We start from the raw sequence: 15,115 nt of genomic DNA, 5'->3' as shown, positions 1-15,115 counted from the left end.
ACAAAAGGCTCCACTCGGCCCCTCTCGGCACTCCCCTGCCTCGGAGGTGTCAGAGTCATTACAGAGCAGTAATAACTCACGCTGTACAGACAATGCCACCACAGTGCTGGGGGACGTAAAGCTCAGCAACCCCAAAGCCAGAGGTGGCCGGGACTCCGATGACACTGATGGTCACTGCCATAAAGAGGACTCTAGAAATATTTTTCGTATTTATATTTCTCCCCCCTCGGTACTGGAGACTGAATGCAGGGGCATTCTACCTTCAAGATACACCCTCAGCCCTTCTTATTTTTTAATTTGAAACAGTCTTTGCTAAATTGCTGAGGATCCAACCAAGTTGCCGAGGCTGGTCTTGAACCTGTGATCCTCCTGCCTCAGCCTCCCAAGTACTGGGATTATAAGCATGTATCACTGGACCCAGCTAGGATTTCTCATTACTAATAATTACCATAACAATTACTGAGTAATAAATGGGACTATGAATAGTCACTGCAATGATCCCCACTTTTCAAGGCCCCACTTTACATGATCTCATTTAATCCTCTGAACACCCACAGAGACAACTGCTCTGCTCCCCTCTGTGTAGATGAGGAACTTAAACCCAGAAATTAACCTAAATCCAGAAATTTATTTGGGGTCAAACACATTTGCACCAGAGTCGAAGCCCACTTATCCCACCCTGTAGACTGCCTCCTCCAAAGGACACCTAGCAGCGCCTTGCTGCAGCCTTCCTGTGGGTCGGACACTTTCTTTAACAGTGTACTGAGATGTAGTTCACAGGCCATACAACTCATCACTTGAAGTACACAATGGGTTTTCGAATAAAACAGAGCTGTGCAGCCATAGCCACAACCCATCATGAGGCACTGTCATCACTCCATAAAGAAAGCCCTGCCCTTGAGTGACCAGTCTCCACGCCTCCTGGTCCCTGAAGCCCCATCTTAAAGACACAAGGACTGCGGCTCCGGCTCCGAGGGCTTCCGTGGTAAGGGGCAGGGCTGGGATTCTGCCTCCCTGTCAGAGTCCCCTCCTGCCGCCTGCCAGGGTCTCCTCAGAGTAACCCGTCAAAAATGCAGGATCTGCACAGAGTGAAAAACGGAACCAGATGTGACAAATCTTACACGTGTGGCCGCTTCCGCGCCAGGCCCTGACTCACGGAGGCACTGCAGGCGGAGGGGGAGGCCTGGCACAGCCAAGGCCCCGCAGCCCAGCACAGGCACCAAGGCCCAGGACTAGAGAGGCCGAGATGGCTGGCAGTGGGGGAAGCAACCCTTCCGGAGACTGGAGTCATGGATTCTGGATGGACACAGCAAGTGCTCAGCCCCACCAAGAAGCAGGGACCCCACTCTGCCATCCACATCCCTGTATCCTCCAACACTGCCAGGTCCCACAGAGATCTGGCCTCCAGCCCAGGCCTCCAGGTTCCTCCCAGATGCAGAGCATCGGTGGCTCTGAAGAGCAGCCCATCCAGTTGCTGCCGCCACCTGGACACGTTTCCAATCTGGGACTCAGGTCTGACAGCATCCCAGGCTAGCAGCTCCAAAACCCAGGGAAAAAGCTTTGCAGGTGCAGCCAAGCCTCCCCACATCCCTTACTTCCTGCCCTAAACATCCTCAGGACTGTCTGGGCAGGCATTCTCTCTGCTGGCCAGGGGCCCAGCACTTCTGTTCATGTTTACAATGCTTAAACAGTCTCCAGCCAGCGCCACCTCCTCCAGGGAGCCATGTTCAGCTCTGGTATTGATGCTTCACCAAGGAACAGGCCCCACCGCAGGAGTTTGAAGCCAAGCCCTATAAACCTACAGCGGACGCCCCCTCCCTGGTTGGTACTGGGCACTAGCTCTGTGTCAGGCCTGGGCAGGACTGCAGGTTCAAAGGAGAGCTGCCTCGTCCCTGCGCTCGGCCCTCATAGCTGAGTAACTCTGAGAGCCAGAAGAAAACTCCCTGTCTGTGGATAGACTTGTGGCCACTTGGCATGTCCGCTGTGTTGGTGAAAAGCACAGCATCCAAATGGATGGCTCGGTCCTCATCCGCAACCATCGCCCCTTCTACTCCTGACACCTACAGAGTGGTTTACCATGGGCACCGGGGACAGACACTGCGTTGCAGTGAATTCATGCCCAATGTCTTACTTGTGTTACTGTCGTTTTCTTATGATTTCCCCATGGACCTTGCCCATGGCCAGTGTTCAATATGTTCTTAGTACATTTTTTTTAGTTATTTTGGATTGAATAACTTTGGTGCCTGAGATGTTAGACAAAATGGGATTGGAATCCAGCAACCACAAAGAAGTGCAGTTAAACCTTATCACTGGAAATGCTACACCGGGGCTTTGAATCCATAGGTGAGCTCGGCCGGGTCATGCGAGGCCACCCCTTGCTCTCACAGGACTCTGGGCTCTTTCCTGTGGGCTGGGAGTAAGAAAACCCCAACCAGGGGAGGCTGCTGAGCTAGGGAGGCTACTGTGCTGACACCCCTGGGGACAGGCAGTCAAGGATGCTGGACTTCAGGAATGGCCTCTGGAGGCCCCCAAGGGCACCAGCAGTGGCCTGGAGGTAAGCAGAGCCCCATCCTGAGGTTTGATGAAGTAAGGTCCACTTTAGCCTTTGCTAAGAGCAGGGGAATCCAGGCAGGTCACTCCCTGAGCCTCAGTTTTATACAAAGTGCAGAACAAAGCTCCGGAGGTCTTTCACAGACATCCCCTGAGACCTTCTCCGGACTCTGAGAATGGCACACGGAATCAGTTCCTACCTGCCAGGGAGCATCAAACTGCAGCCTCTCTTTGGACAAAGAAGAAGAATAAAGCCCAGAGATAGGGCGAAACTCACCCAAGGTCACAAAGCTAATGAGAACATTTTCTCAGACGCCATCAAAAGTCAGCAACATCATCCTAGGAAGCCCAAACCCAGAGCCACTGAACATCTCTGCCTCCTCCTCCTCCTCCAGCCACAAGCAGAGCACAGTTTGTCATCAAGTGTGCTGTGCCATGTGGACATGTGCTCATGCCTCAAGGGCTGCTAGACCAAGTCCTTTATGGCCCTGGTCCCTGCAGCCTCTGGCAGCCAGTCATGACTTGTCAACAGACTTCTGCACTGGTTCAGATAAAGGAGGTCTTTGAGGAGGTTTTAACAGTGCCGATCATGCCCTGGTGCCTCAGTGGGGATCCCAGCTTGGACTGACTGGGGATCTCCTCCTTGACTCACTCAGAGAGAACATTCAGAGAATTGGGACTGTCGAGCTAACCGTCTACCCGGCTACTCACCTGAGAAAGACTTCCCTGTGTGATTTAGCAAAGTTGCTGGAGTGAACCAGCGCTTTCTGTCTCTCCATCTGCATAGACACCACACCCCCAGATCATTCCTCACATCCACCAGAACTTCTGGCCATGGTACAGCTTCTGCACCGAGGACCCTGTGGCACAGAACTGTGGAGCCCAGGCAGGCTGGCAGGGAAGCTCTCCCTGAAACCCAGGCGATGTCTAAGGTTTCTCCCACTGACCCTACAACCTGAGTCTCTCAAAGTCTGTCCTATGGATCACCTGGAGAGTTTAGTGGAAGATGTAGATGCTGGGTCCCTCCCAGGAGAAGTTCATTCTGTGCCTCTGACAGGGAATTCAGGTGATCCTAGCACACGCTCTGCTTTGAGAGCCAACCACTGCCTAGACCGTGACTCTCAATCATCCTATTACCTGAAGTGGCATGAGAACTGGCTTGGGGGAGAGCAAAATAAAAAAAAATTATTCTCTCTATATAAAGCCCAGATGTCCACAAGCATATCAGCATACCTGTGGTAATACACCTTCATGAGGTGGGAGGAGGAGAGGATAAAGGTGGGGGGACGTCTAAAACAGCTTGTTACGAGGCTGGTCATGAATAAGATTGAGAAGCACAGGCCTAGACACAGGTAGTCATTCCTGACATTCAGCAGGAAGACAGCCCTTAAAGAGGGGAAGGTGAGCGGGGGAGGGGGAGGAGGGGTTCCTTACCATCCCCCCATCTGACTTAGCCTCTCAAAGCTGAAGGGCGCAGGGGCAAGTGGGTCCCTTCTTGGGATGTATCAGTACATACCAGATGTTGCTGGCAAAGTGGACTGTGGAAAGAGCCACTCACCAGGGCAAAATTCACAATGGCTGACACAGGGAGGGAGCAGTAGGGAAGCGAGAGCAAGCCCCAGGCCACAGCAAGGAAGAAGCCACCACGGCTTTCTGATTTGCAATGGGGAGTCAGCCAGTAGGTGCATCCCCTGAGGAGGAAGGGCAAGGGCCTCGGACAGGGACCCTGCACAGCACAGGAAAGACTGGGCTGGCTGCGGGAGGAGAGACAGATAGAGAGGGAGGCCTCCTGTCTGTCTGGGCACAGAGGTTCCAGCCAGGTAGTTCATGGCCCAGGTGGGTCTGTGGATGGGGAAGAGATGAACAAGATCCCAATGCAGTGGCTGCCTGCCTGGCAGAGTGAGCCTGGTGGCCAGGAGGGCACGCAGCACCCTCTCTGGAAGGCAACACAGCCCCTGACTTAGACCACACTACACATGCCTATAAGAATCCCAAACCCAGGGAGCCAAGGAGAAAACCAGGAGAGCTAGACCTGGTGGAGAGGCCCACAGGAGAGCGAGGCTGAGTGAGCCCCTTACCAATCCATCACAGTTGCTGATGGCAACAGCTGCCCCAGGCATTCCGGTGACACCTCCCGAGTACACACACTCCTGCTGCAAGGGCCGCCGGAACAGCTCCTGAAAATCCTCCTGCCACTCCACTGAGGCTCCTGGCACCACCAACCTCCGGTTGGGCCGCAGGCGCAAGTGCAGCTCCTTCCCAAAAACTGTCACGTTGAAGTAGAGGAAGTGGCGCCGCGCCCTGCCAGGCTGCAAGGTCTCTCCTTCTGGGCGCAGGGGGCTGCGGGCCACCCTGCGACTGGAGCGCAACGGCGGGATGGGTGGCTGGTGCACCACCACACTCTCTGTGGAGGCTGCTGCTGGGCCAGACACCACATGGGAGAGGAAGCGGCCCTGAAAGTCTGTGCTGCAGGGCACTGTCACGCCGTAGTCACCGAGCTTCCCAGAGAGGTGCAGCTCTATGGAGGTAAGCAAAGAGTCACTTCCATGGGCAGAGGTAAGGGGAAGTGGCAACCCTGAGTAGCACATCGGATGGACCCCTTAGCTCAAGCGCATCCATTTGCCGGCCACCGCTTCCTGAGCTCCTGGGCTCTACACTCAGGTGAGTGGTGTTCAGGTGCTTTGCCCACATAAATCACTCCCCGTAGCCCTCGGGTCCTTTTTAAATTCAGCAGAAGAAAACACATGATGAACAGTGCTATCCCTCTAGCAACAAGGCTTCCAACCCTGGGCACTGCCTAGGAAAGGACTGAGATTCTCTGAAATCCTCCAGGGCAAGAGAGGGAAGGCTAGATCTGCCCAAATCCCTCAGTGAGTTGAAGTCACCAGCCCTGCCTGGGGTAGGGCCCTCCTCGCCAAGCTCCCAGGAATGCAGCTGGAAAAACAAACACACCTAGAAACGGGCTCACCGTGGTCCCGTCATGAAAAAAAGGTGGAGATGGGGAGGTGAGACGGAATACATCATTCTATACTCCCCCCCCCCTCAAGGTTAGAAAGAAAACTTTTTAATGCCTCACAGAGGCTGCTGAGATTTCTACATGGCCCAGCCCCAAGCAGAATAAATATAGAATTTCAAAAATAAAAGGACACCCAGGGGGTGACCTGCCCACTTGGGCTGAGTGGAGCGTGAGGTCATGGCCAGTGCTCCAGGCCACATGCCACCCCATCCTCCCCAGGCTCTCCCGGCGCGCAGCCAGGCTGGGTGGGAATGACAGCTCCTGACTCCCAGGCCTGGTGATTCATGGAGAATTTTCATTTCCACACAGTTCTATCCCTCACCTCTCTGGTTCATAGCACTGATAAAACAGAAAACGATGTGTCCTGAAAATCCCTCAAGCTGGTCCAAGGCCACTGAGGTGGGGTATCTGCAGAGTCTGAAAAAACTGTGTTGGGTTTGGGAACCAAGAATACCGGTGTGTTTCAGGGCAGAAGTGAGTGGCCAATATTCATTGTGATGGAAGCCGATCACCTGCTAGCCTGACTCTGTATGTGACAGACACACGCACGCACGCACGCACACATACACGCACGCACACATACATGCATATGCACACACACGCACGCATGCACACACACATGCACATGCACACACATGCACGCACGCATGCACAAGTTGGAGATAGAGAAGATACTGTGCTGAAAGACAGTGGGGCAAGGGGAGGATGTTCACACGCAGGTAGGCACACACACACACACACACACACACACACACACACACACCCTAAGACGACTCAAGGTTCCTAAATCCCCTCCTGGAGATTTCTCTACTTCTAGTGACAGGGGGGAAAAAAATAAGGGGGGGGGGTTCTGAGCAAGCAGTGCAGTCCCAAAATGCGCACTGCCTCCCACAGGCTGGAACCCTGTCCCAATGGCCTTGTCCTCTGGAGCCTCCCTGGAACGCACCCCGGACCCCTCGCGTCCCCTGGCGCCCGACCCGCACGCACCTGGGGTCCGGCTGCCCGCACCTGGGGTCCGGCTGCCCGCACCTGGGGTCCGGCTGCCCGCACCTGGGGTCCGGCTGCCCGCGGCGGCGCAGTACAGGGGCAGCAGGCAGAGCAGCAGCGCGCGGAGCGGAGCCATGTGGCCGCGCGGGACGGGGCCCGGCAGGCTCGGGAGCCCCAGGCCCCGGCTGCGAGCGAGGTGGGGCGCGCCGGGGGTGCCCGAGCGCCCGCCCGCCGGCCTCCGTCTCCTTGCAGCCTCGCAGCCTCCCGCCCGCCCGCGCCGACCCCGCACGGCGCCGCCGCCGGCACCGCTGGCTCGGGCTCCAGAGGCCGCCGCGGGGCCGCAGAGCCGCCGAGGCTCCAGCGCCCGGTGCCAAGGGCCCGCGGCTCGGCCCGCCCGCGCCGTGACGCTCCGGGACGCGGCGGGCGCAGGGCTAGGGGCCGGGGGCGGGCCAGGGGTGGGCACACCGGCGGGGCGGGGCCGGGCGCGGGTCGGAGCGGGGGGCGTCGCGCGCCCGGGGGCGGGGCGCGGGCTGGGGAGTGCTGCGGAGCAACCCGGATCGGAAGTGCCACGCGGACCCGAGCGGGGGCTCCCGGCGCACAGAGCAGCGGGACCTTCGCACGCCAGGGCTCTCCGGAGTGATGGCCCGAATCCGGTCTCCTGGCCTCTCTGCATTTGGAGGGCAGGGGGTGGTGAGCCCCCCAAGAGAAGGCGCCTCCCTCTCATAATGAACTCGATGCGCTGGAACCACTGACCCCCATACATCTACAGTTCGCAAACTACAGCTCCCTGGGTCCCAGGTGCACCGACTGTCCTGTATCCTAGTCAGGACAGGAATGAAGAGCCAAGCTTCACAGTCAGCAGCCCTGACTGAAATCCTAGCTCTGATCCTCAGTTACCCCTCTGTGAAATGAGCGTGAACTGCAGCACAGGCACACGCACCATACCCGAGTGCCCTTGGCTTCCACCCTGGCACCGCCAGACCAGCTGTGGCCCGCGGTGGGAAGAGCCGAGAGTCTGAGAGATGACAGTGGACGCTCCTTCTTGCAGGTGTTGAGAATTCAGGGCCAAGGGCCCAACCTATGCTTTGGTTTACTCTATGCACACGTTCCTTCCTAAGAATTTGCAAACTGATTATATTTTAAGCAATTTGGAGGTAGGAATTAGAGAAAGGAGGTGGTTTTTTTTTATTGTAAGTGTGAAATAAAGAACGTCTGAACTGATGCTGACGTTTCTCAGAGCCAAGTCATTTCTGAAGCGGATTCAGAGAGCTGACGTGTATTATATACTGCAGGTAACATCAGAAAGGCCGCCACCAAACTGACCTACACTAAGTTCAGAAATGACTCCTCTTCCTCCTCTTTCTGGTCCTGTAACATCTGTGAAGTCAAGATAGGGCTTTGAGCAGGATGAAGGAACAGAAATGTGAAGGGGAGCAGTAGGAGAAGCAGCTGAACCATGGCTGGGTCGGGGAGGTTCTGCTCCAGCCCTCTGCAAGCCAGCTAATGACCACGGATGGTGGCTTCGCCTTGCTGGGCTGCAGTTTTCCAAGCTGCAGAGCGGGGACCCTGTGGGGACAGAAGAGACACATATCATAAGATTTGCTCATTTTCTGCCTCTGCTGAGAGGCCATCCCAGAGAAAATTCCCCTCAGAAACTAGGGTGCCCTGGCCCCACCTCACCCCTTCCTCATGCCTCCAGTAGGGCAAGTCAAGAGGGACAGATTGCAGCTGGGACCCCAGCTTCTGACTCATGAGCAGGGCACTAGGGACTTCCCTGGAGCCAGACTTGGCAATCTGAAAGCAAACCTCACCCTGTTTCACTGCCCCCGCCCCCCGCCCTGGGGCTACAATGGTTGCTTTTGTTGGCAAGTATTGTGTGTCCAAGCTCTTTTCCACTGAGGAAGCCTTTGTTAGGCAGAGGGAATATGGGGGCATAATTCAGAGTCTGGGCCAGAAGGTGGGGGAATGACTGGGTGGCCCCATTTCTGCAAACAAATGGGGCCAAAGCAAAGAACTCCATGGGCATGGCTGCGGACCCTCCTGAGAAGGCGAGTTCTACATCTCCAACCCTCCCAGCTTGGCTTGGAACTTGGTGCAGGAGAGAAGGGCTTGTTTCTCTGGCTAGTGGTCTCCTCAGGCTTTTACCACATCCAGCCCAGTTCCTGCGGGCGGAGAATGCAGAATGTTGGTGTTGTGTGGAGCAATGGGGAGAGCCGGGCTCATGTAGAGACAGTCTGAAAGCCAGGGGAGACAGGTAGACGGGGTCACGGAGGATCTGAGCCCAGGCTTCTGCAGGAGAGGGGCCAGAGCACAGGGTCCTGCTCAGAGGGTGGCCAAGCATGGCAGGAGGTGGCCAGCCTGCCTAGAGTGAGTGTCCCAGGCAGGAGGAGAGAGGTGGACGAACTGGAGCCCGTGATTCAGAAAGATGGAAAATAGAGGTGCCCAGCACCAAAAGGTCGTGCAGCAAGTTTGAGGCAGATGGGATGGGTGGGCTAGAGTGGAGCAAACCCCAGAACTGGGGAGGGACACAGTCCTGGCCTCCTGCCACCTTCTTAAGCATAGACAATGCCCCATCCAGGACCTCAGACATGTGCTCTCCTATTGAGTTACACTCCCATTCATTTTATTTATTATTTATTTATTTTGTTTTGGGGTGTGTGTGTGTGTGTGTGTGTGTGTGTGTGTGTGGTACTGGGGTTCCTGGCAACCCTGCTACCTCCGGGCTACACTCCCAGACCTATTTTTATATTATTATTTGGAAACAGGGTCTCTTAAGCCAGCGAGGCTGGCTTTGAACCTGTGCGATCCTCCTGTCTCTGCCTCCCAAGCACAGGGATTACAAGCGTGCGCCACCACGCCCAGCTCATTTTTTATTTTATTTTGAGACAGGGTTCCTGCTAAATTGATGACGCTGACTTTGAACTTGCAATCCTCCGGCCTCAGCCTCTGAGTCGCTGGGATTACAGATGCGCACCCCACACTTGGCCCCACCTCCATTCTGCAGTTGGGTAAACTGAGGTCTGAAGTGGCAAAGGAATTCCCCTCTGGTCACACAGCTAGCTGGAGGAGGGCCAGACTTCTGACTTCAGATCTGAGACACCTGCTCACTCACCTGCAAAAGCACTACCTCAGCTAGGTGCAGTGGCACATGCCTGTAATCCCAGTACTGGGAAGGTTGAGACAGGAGGGACGCAGGCTCAAGACCAGCCTTAGCAATGTAGCAATACTCTCAGCAACCTAGCAAAGCCCTGTTTCCAAATAAAAAGGGGCTGCAGAATGTAGCTCCTGAGTTCAATCCCTAATATTACCAAAAAAAAAAAAAAAAGAAAGGAGAGTGAGAAAGGGAGAGGGAGAGATGGGGAGATAAAGGGAGAGAGAGAGAGTGAGTTAGAGTTCTCCTGGCTTCCCTATGAAGATGAAGTAGGTCAAGGCTGAGACACATAACCTCCCCACATGAAGGGCAGTCCCAGATGCCCCCAAAGGAAGTAAGAGTGTCAGCTTGAGACACCTGTCTTCAGCAAGAGCCAAGGAGCGCGCTCCCAAGAGAGGTTGCCGCGGGTGACCTGAGGCACAGTGCGTCACAGCTGGGGGCGGGGGCGCAGCAGGTGGCTGGCATTTGGTGAGCACAGCTGCTGTGCTAAGCCCTTTGCATGATATATCCCCATCTGGAGGAGACGAGGACCCCAAAACACAGTGCAACCAGTGACCAGCCGGGCTCTGAAACACTCAGAAGGGAAGGGGAATTTCACCCTAGCTCAGTGAAAGACACCCCCGTCTACCGGAGACACCCGGCCAGGGAGCCAGGCCACGGGGCCACCGCATCAGTCACTTCCAAGTCCTCTGGAGTCGAGCCCAAGGGATCTTCCAAATAAAGCTACTTTTTTCCATCTGGACCCCCTCCCCAGTCCAGGCCACCAGTATCTATTCTCTGGATGCTGCCATAGTTTTGTTCTAATAGATCACCCTCCCCCTTCTTCTCTGGCCCCTGGAATCTTCTCCAACTACATCCAGAGGAGATATGTGGGACCTGGCTCATGTCTTGTGGCTCTCTCTGCGGTCAGGCCTCCAAAGACTCTGTTGGTCTTGGCATAAAGGTTAGCCTCCCTCCTGCTCACCCTACTGCTTCCACAGTCCTCCAGCTAGCCCCTTGTAGGAGCCATGCTTATCCTACCCCGGGGCCTTTGCACAGGCTCTTTCCTCTACCCTGAAGGTTCCCCCGCTCCTTCACCCAGTCAGTTCCTGCTGCCTTCAGAGGTCCTTTCACTCAGCCCTTCCCAGAGCTCAGCTTAGCCTCTCAGCTCAGCCAAATCCCCAGATGCTGCATCATCTCCACCTCCTTCCTGGCAGCTCTGGCTGTTGAGTTTCACCTGGTTCTGTGTGATTCAGAGATTCACATCTGCTTCCCCCCAGCCTGTGCGCCCCACAGGAGACAGGCACCATCTGTGAGATTTTTTCCCTTGTCGTGTCCATCGCCTGTCCTATGTTAGGCACATAGTAGGCCCTCAATAAATATTAAATTAGTAATCAAATAAATGAGAGCTGGAGAACGAAGCCATCATTCCAGGGAAAAACATGAGTCAGGCCTGGGATGACGAGCCCATCATCACCTTGAAGGTGACCAGGCTCCAGGGGGCGGGGCTGGGGAAGAAGAGTTGACTTCCTATTCCCATGTGCCCTGAGAAGATATTGAAAGCAGAAACTAGCGCCACAGCTGACACCTGCTGGCCAGGGGCAGTTCACATTTACCTCAGTCTCCCTCACCCTGCAAGGTTGGTATCTTACCTCCAGTCACAGATGGGGAGGCCAAGGCTCGGCCAGGTCAGGAGATTTGCCTTGGTTCTTACAGCTGGTAAACATCAGAGCCGTATTCAAACCCAAGTCAGCTTCCAGGCACACTTTTTCCCCCAAGATTCCTCCTCCACACCCTTCCAGCTCACAGAGTTCATTTTGGTGGTGGTTGTTGTTGTTGTTGTTGTTGTTGTTGTTGTTGTTGTTGTTTTTGACAAATGTTTTGCCATAAAAATTACATAAGCCCTGCAAGGTGGTGCATACCTGTAATCCTAGTACTTGAGAAGCTGAGGCAGGAGGATAACAGGTTCAAGACCAGCCTCGGCAATTTAGAGAGACTAAACTTAAATTTTAAATTTAGAAAGGCTAACCTAGTGAGACCTTGCTTCAAAACAAAAAATAAAAAGGGCTGAGGGTGTGGCTCAGAGGTAGAACAACCCAGGGACCACCAGGGAGAAAGGAAAGAAAGAAAGAAAGAAAGAAAGAAAGAAAGAGAGAGAGAGAGAGAAAAGGAGGGAGGGAGGAAGGAAGGAAGGGAAAGAATTATAATATATACACGGGTTACCTGCTCAGTTTACAGAGAGGCAAACTGAGGCCCAAAGAGTAGATGTTGCTTCTTGAGGCCACACAGTGAGATCTGTTTGGGGATTCCTGACATCCTACGCCTTCCGGTTCTGATCTAGGGATCTTAGAGCATTAGAGATCCTGGTTCTTCCCATCCAGGACCACGAGTCCTTTGATTATTCATTGTTGGTTCTCAACTCAACCCAGAGGGAAGAGAGAGCAGAGTTGGGATCCCTTCCTCCTGCTACCTGAAAGCCATATTCCTGCATAGAAACGCTACAGTTTGGCACCATGGTGTGCGCCTGTAGACCCAGCTCTGGGGAGGCTGAGGTGGGAGGACCTCTTGACCCAGGAGTCTGAAACCAGCTTGAAGAACATAGAGAGACTCCATCTCAAAAAGAAGGAAAAAAAAAGCTCTAAACCTGTGTTTGTCCAGCCAGGCCCCTCCCACAGGCAGAATGAGCATCACCGGGAGTTTGTTAGACACGCAAGTTCCCGTGCTCACTCCAGACCTATGCAATCAGAAATTACGGGGGAGCCAGGCATTGTGGTGATCACTTACAATCCCAGTACTTGAGAGGCTGAGATAGGAGGATCGCAGGTTCGCAGCCAGCCTCAGATACTTAGGGAGGTCCTCCACAATTTAATAAGACTCTGTTTCAAAATAAAGAATAAGAAATAGGGTGAAGGATGTTGTCTAGAGGTAGAATGCCCCTGGGTTCAATCTCCAGCACCACAAAAGAAAGAAAGAAAGAAAGAGAGAAAGGCAGACTTTGGGGAGTGGGGGGCAATTTTAACAAGCTCACTGAGGGATTCTAATATGCGCTCCATCTTAAGAATCATCACTGTTCTAAGCAAAGCCTTGAAAACTGGGGCCAAATTAGTATAAGAATAAGCTCAGTGTGACCTGCTTCTAATTAAAGGCAGCTGCCCTTGACTCCCATCCCACTCTCCAAAGGCCAGGCTGGGTCCTTATCTGAGCTCCAGGAAAATCCAGATGGACAGAGAGAAACGTGCCTCGTGGCCTTCCTCCATGCCTCCTCCTCCTCCTTCTCTCCAGCCTTCCCCCTGCACATTTTTGGCAAGTGACTGGTGCCGGTATCCAGGCGACCCGGACGGGCTAAGCTAAGCACAGTGACTTGTCATGCATTACAGAACAGCCTGGATGCCCCCCGAGACCAGCTGAACCATGAGGTCAGTTAGAAACAATGCTGTTTGTGCCCTGTATGTAATCGTTGCATGGAGAGGGGTACAGAGAGAGGAGGTGTCTTTTTCCTTGTAAGGAAGGAGGCCAGAAAGACCAGCTGTCCTTCCCAAACCTTGGCTCTGCCATTTCCTCTCCTAAAACTGTCCGTCCATGATTGCAACATCTGCAGTCTCCTAACCAAAGTCCAGGGCCTGCCATTGGACTCTGGGGTTTGAGAGTGCTAACGTAGAAAAAGCAAAGACCTTCCCCATTTTCTGGAGCCCTTTGTGGGTGACAGAAGCTGCCAGCAGGATTGGAGAAGGGCCTGTTCCTCACAAAGCTTGTCTTTCAACCCTGGTGTCCTCTAAGATGCCCTGGGTGGCATCCTGTAGCAAAGAGGGACTAGGCCTCTATCGTTTTCCTTTCCCTAAACTGGTTATGGTACTTTGAGTTACATGTAACCAGAAAGAAATTAAATATGCCTTAATTTATTATCTCACATAAAAAAGAGTCCTAAAGAAAGTCATCTGGATCTGTAGCCCAAAAGAATCCCAGCACCTCAGCCCCTTCCCCTTTCCACTCTGCCATGCTTGGTGACTTGGCTCATCTTTAGGCTTGTCCCCCCCTTAGTCACAAAATCACTGAGAACCTCCAAGCATCACGAATTCCTTCACCAGATGCAGCGAAGACCAGAGGCACCAGAAGAGGGTGCTTTCTCATTACCCCTTTTTATTTTATTATGCAAATGTTCAAACACATAAAAGAAAAATAGTATAAAGACCCCTCCATGTACCCATCGCGCAGCTTTACTCATGATCACGTACCCAGACTTAGATCGTCTTTACCCCTCCCCCCATGCCCTGGGTAATCCGAAAGCAAATCCCAGACATTATGTCCCACTTAATATCAGTAGCTAATAGATAACAACTCTATTTTTTTTTAACAAATCAAAACAAAGCCAGGCACAGTGGCTTGGGAGGCTGAGACAGGATTGCTGGTTCGAGGCCAGTCTCAGCTACTTAAAAAGGCCCTTGGCAACTTAGTGAGATCTTATTTCAAAAATTAAAAAGTAAAAGGGGCTGGAGGTGTAGCTCAGTGGTAAAATACCCTTGGGCATTCAAAAAAAAATTAAAGCAAGCTGGGCATGGTGTCGCATGCCTGTAATTCCAGTATTTGGGATGCTGAGACTGAAGGATCACCGGCTCAAGGCTAACCTCACCTATATAGAGAGGTCCTCAGCAACTTAGTGAGAACCTGTTTCAAAATAAATAGTGCACGGCCGGACGTGGTGGTGCATGTTTGTAATCCTAGCATTTGGGAGGCTGAGACCAGAGAAACACAGTTTGCGGACAGCCTCAGCTATATTGTGAGACTCTCTGCAACTTAGTGAGACCCTGTTTCAAAATAAAGAATAAAAAATAGGGCTGGGGGTGTAGTTCAGAGGTCGAATGCCCCTGGGTTCCATCCCCAGACCCACACACAACAATAATAATAATAATAATAATAATAATAATAAATAGTGCTGAGCCGGGCATGGTGGCGCATGCTTGTAATCCCAGCATTAGGGAGACTGAGACAGGAGGATCACGGTTCATGGCCAGCCTCAGCTACTTAATGAGGCCCTTGCAATTTAGTGAGACCCTGTTTCAAAATAAAGAATAAAATATAGAGCAAGGGGTGTAGCTTGGAGGTAGAATGCCCCTGTGTTCTATCCCCAGTACTGTAAAAAAAAAAAAAATGTATGATACCTCAGGAAATACAATGAGTGAGTATAAGATGATTTAAGGGAATTTTTGTTCTTAGGTGTGACAAAGGTATTATGGGTAAGACATTATAATTTTTGTTGATGTTGTTTTGATTTTCTTTCTTTCTTTTTTTTTTTTTTTTTTGGTATTGGGGGTTGAACCCAGGAGCATTCTACCTCTGAGCCTATATTTTATTCTTTATTTTTGAAACAGGGTCTAACTGAGTTGCAAAGGGCCTAAGTAGCTGAGGCTGGCCACGAACCATGATCCTCCTGTCTT

At 53.1% G+C, this 15,115-nt stretch overlaps 1 protein-coding gene across 2 annotated transcripts in view; it reads right to left on the bottom strand.

Annotated features, from left to right (window-relative positions):
• The window catches only part of ADAMTS14 (ADAM metallopeptidase with thrombospondin type 1 motif 14), a gene marked incomplete at both ends in the record, with an annotated part of 72,269 nt that extends 65,404 nt beyond the window's left edge, over positions 1-6,865 (bottom strand). The window contains 2 exons of one of the 2 annotated variants that reach the window (XM_080693992.1): positions 4,629-5,068; positions 6,617-6,865. In XM_080693992.1, the coding sequence (XP_080550118.1) occupies positions 4,629-5,068; positions 6,617-6,689 (513 nt within the window). The remainder of the gene's footprint in view (positions 1-4,628; positions 5,069-6,616) is intronic. The other variant, XM_080693991.1, reaches the window with a different exon arrangement.
• Positions 6,866-15,115: the final 8,250 nt, after the last annotated feature.

This window comes from Muscardinus avellanarius, assembly GCF_963383645.1.
Source record: "Muscardinus avellanarius genome assembly, chromosome: 4".
In the NCBI taxonomy this organism is placed as follows: Eukaryota; Metazoa; Chordata; class Mammalia; order Rodentia; family Gliridae; genus Muscardinus; species Muscardinus avellanarius.
Note: the sequence above shows the minus strand (reverse complement) of the source record. Positions and strands in the feature narration are given on the sequence as shown.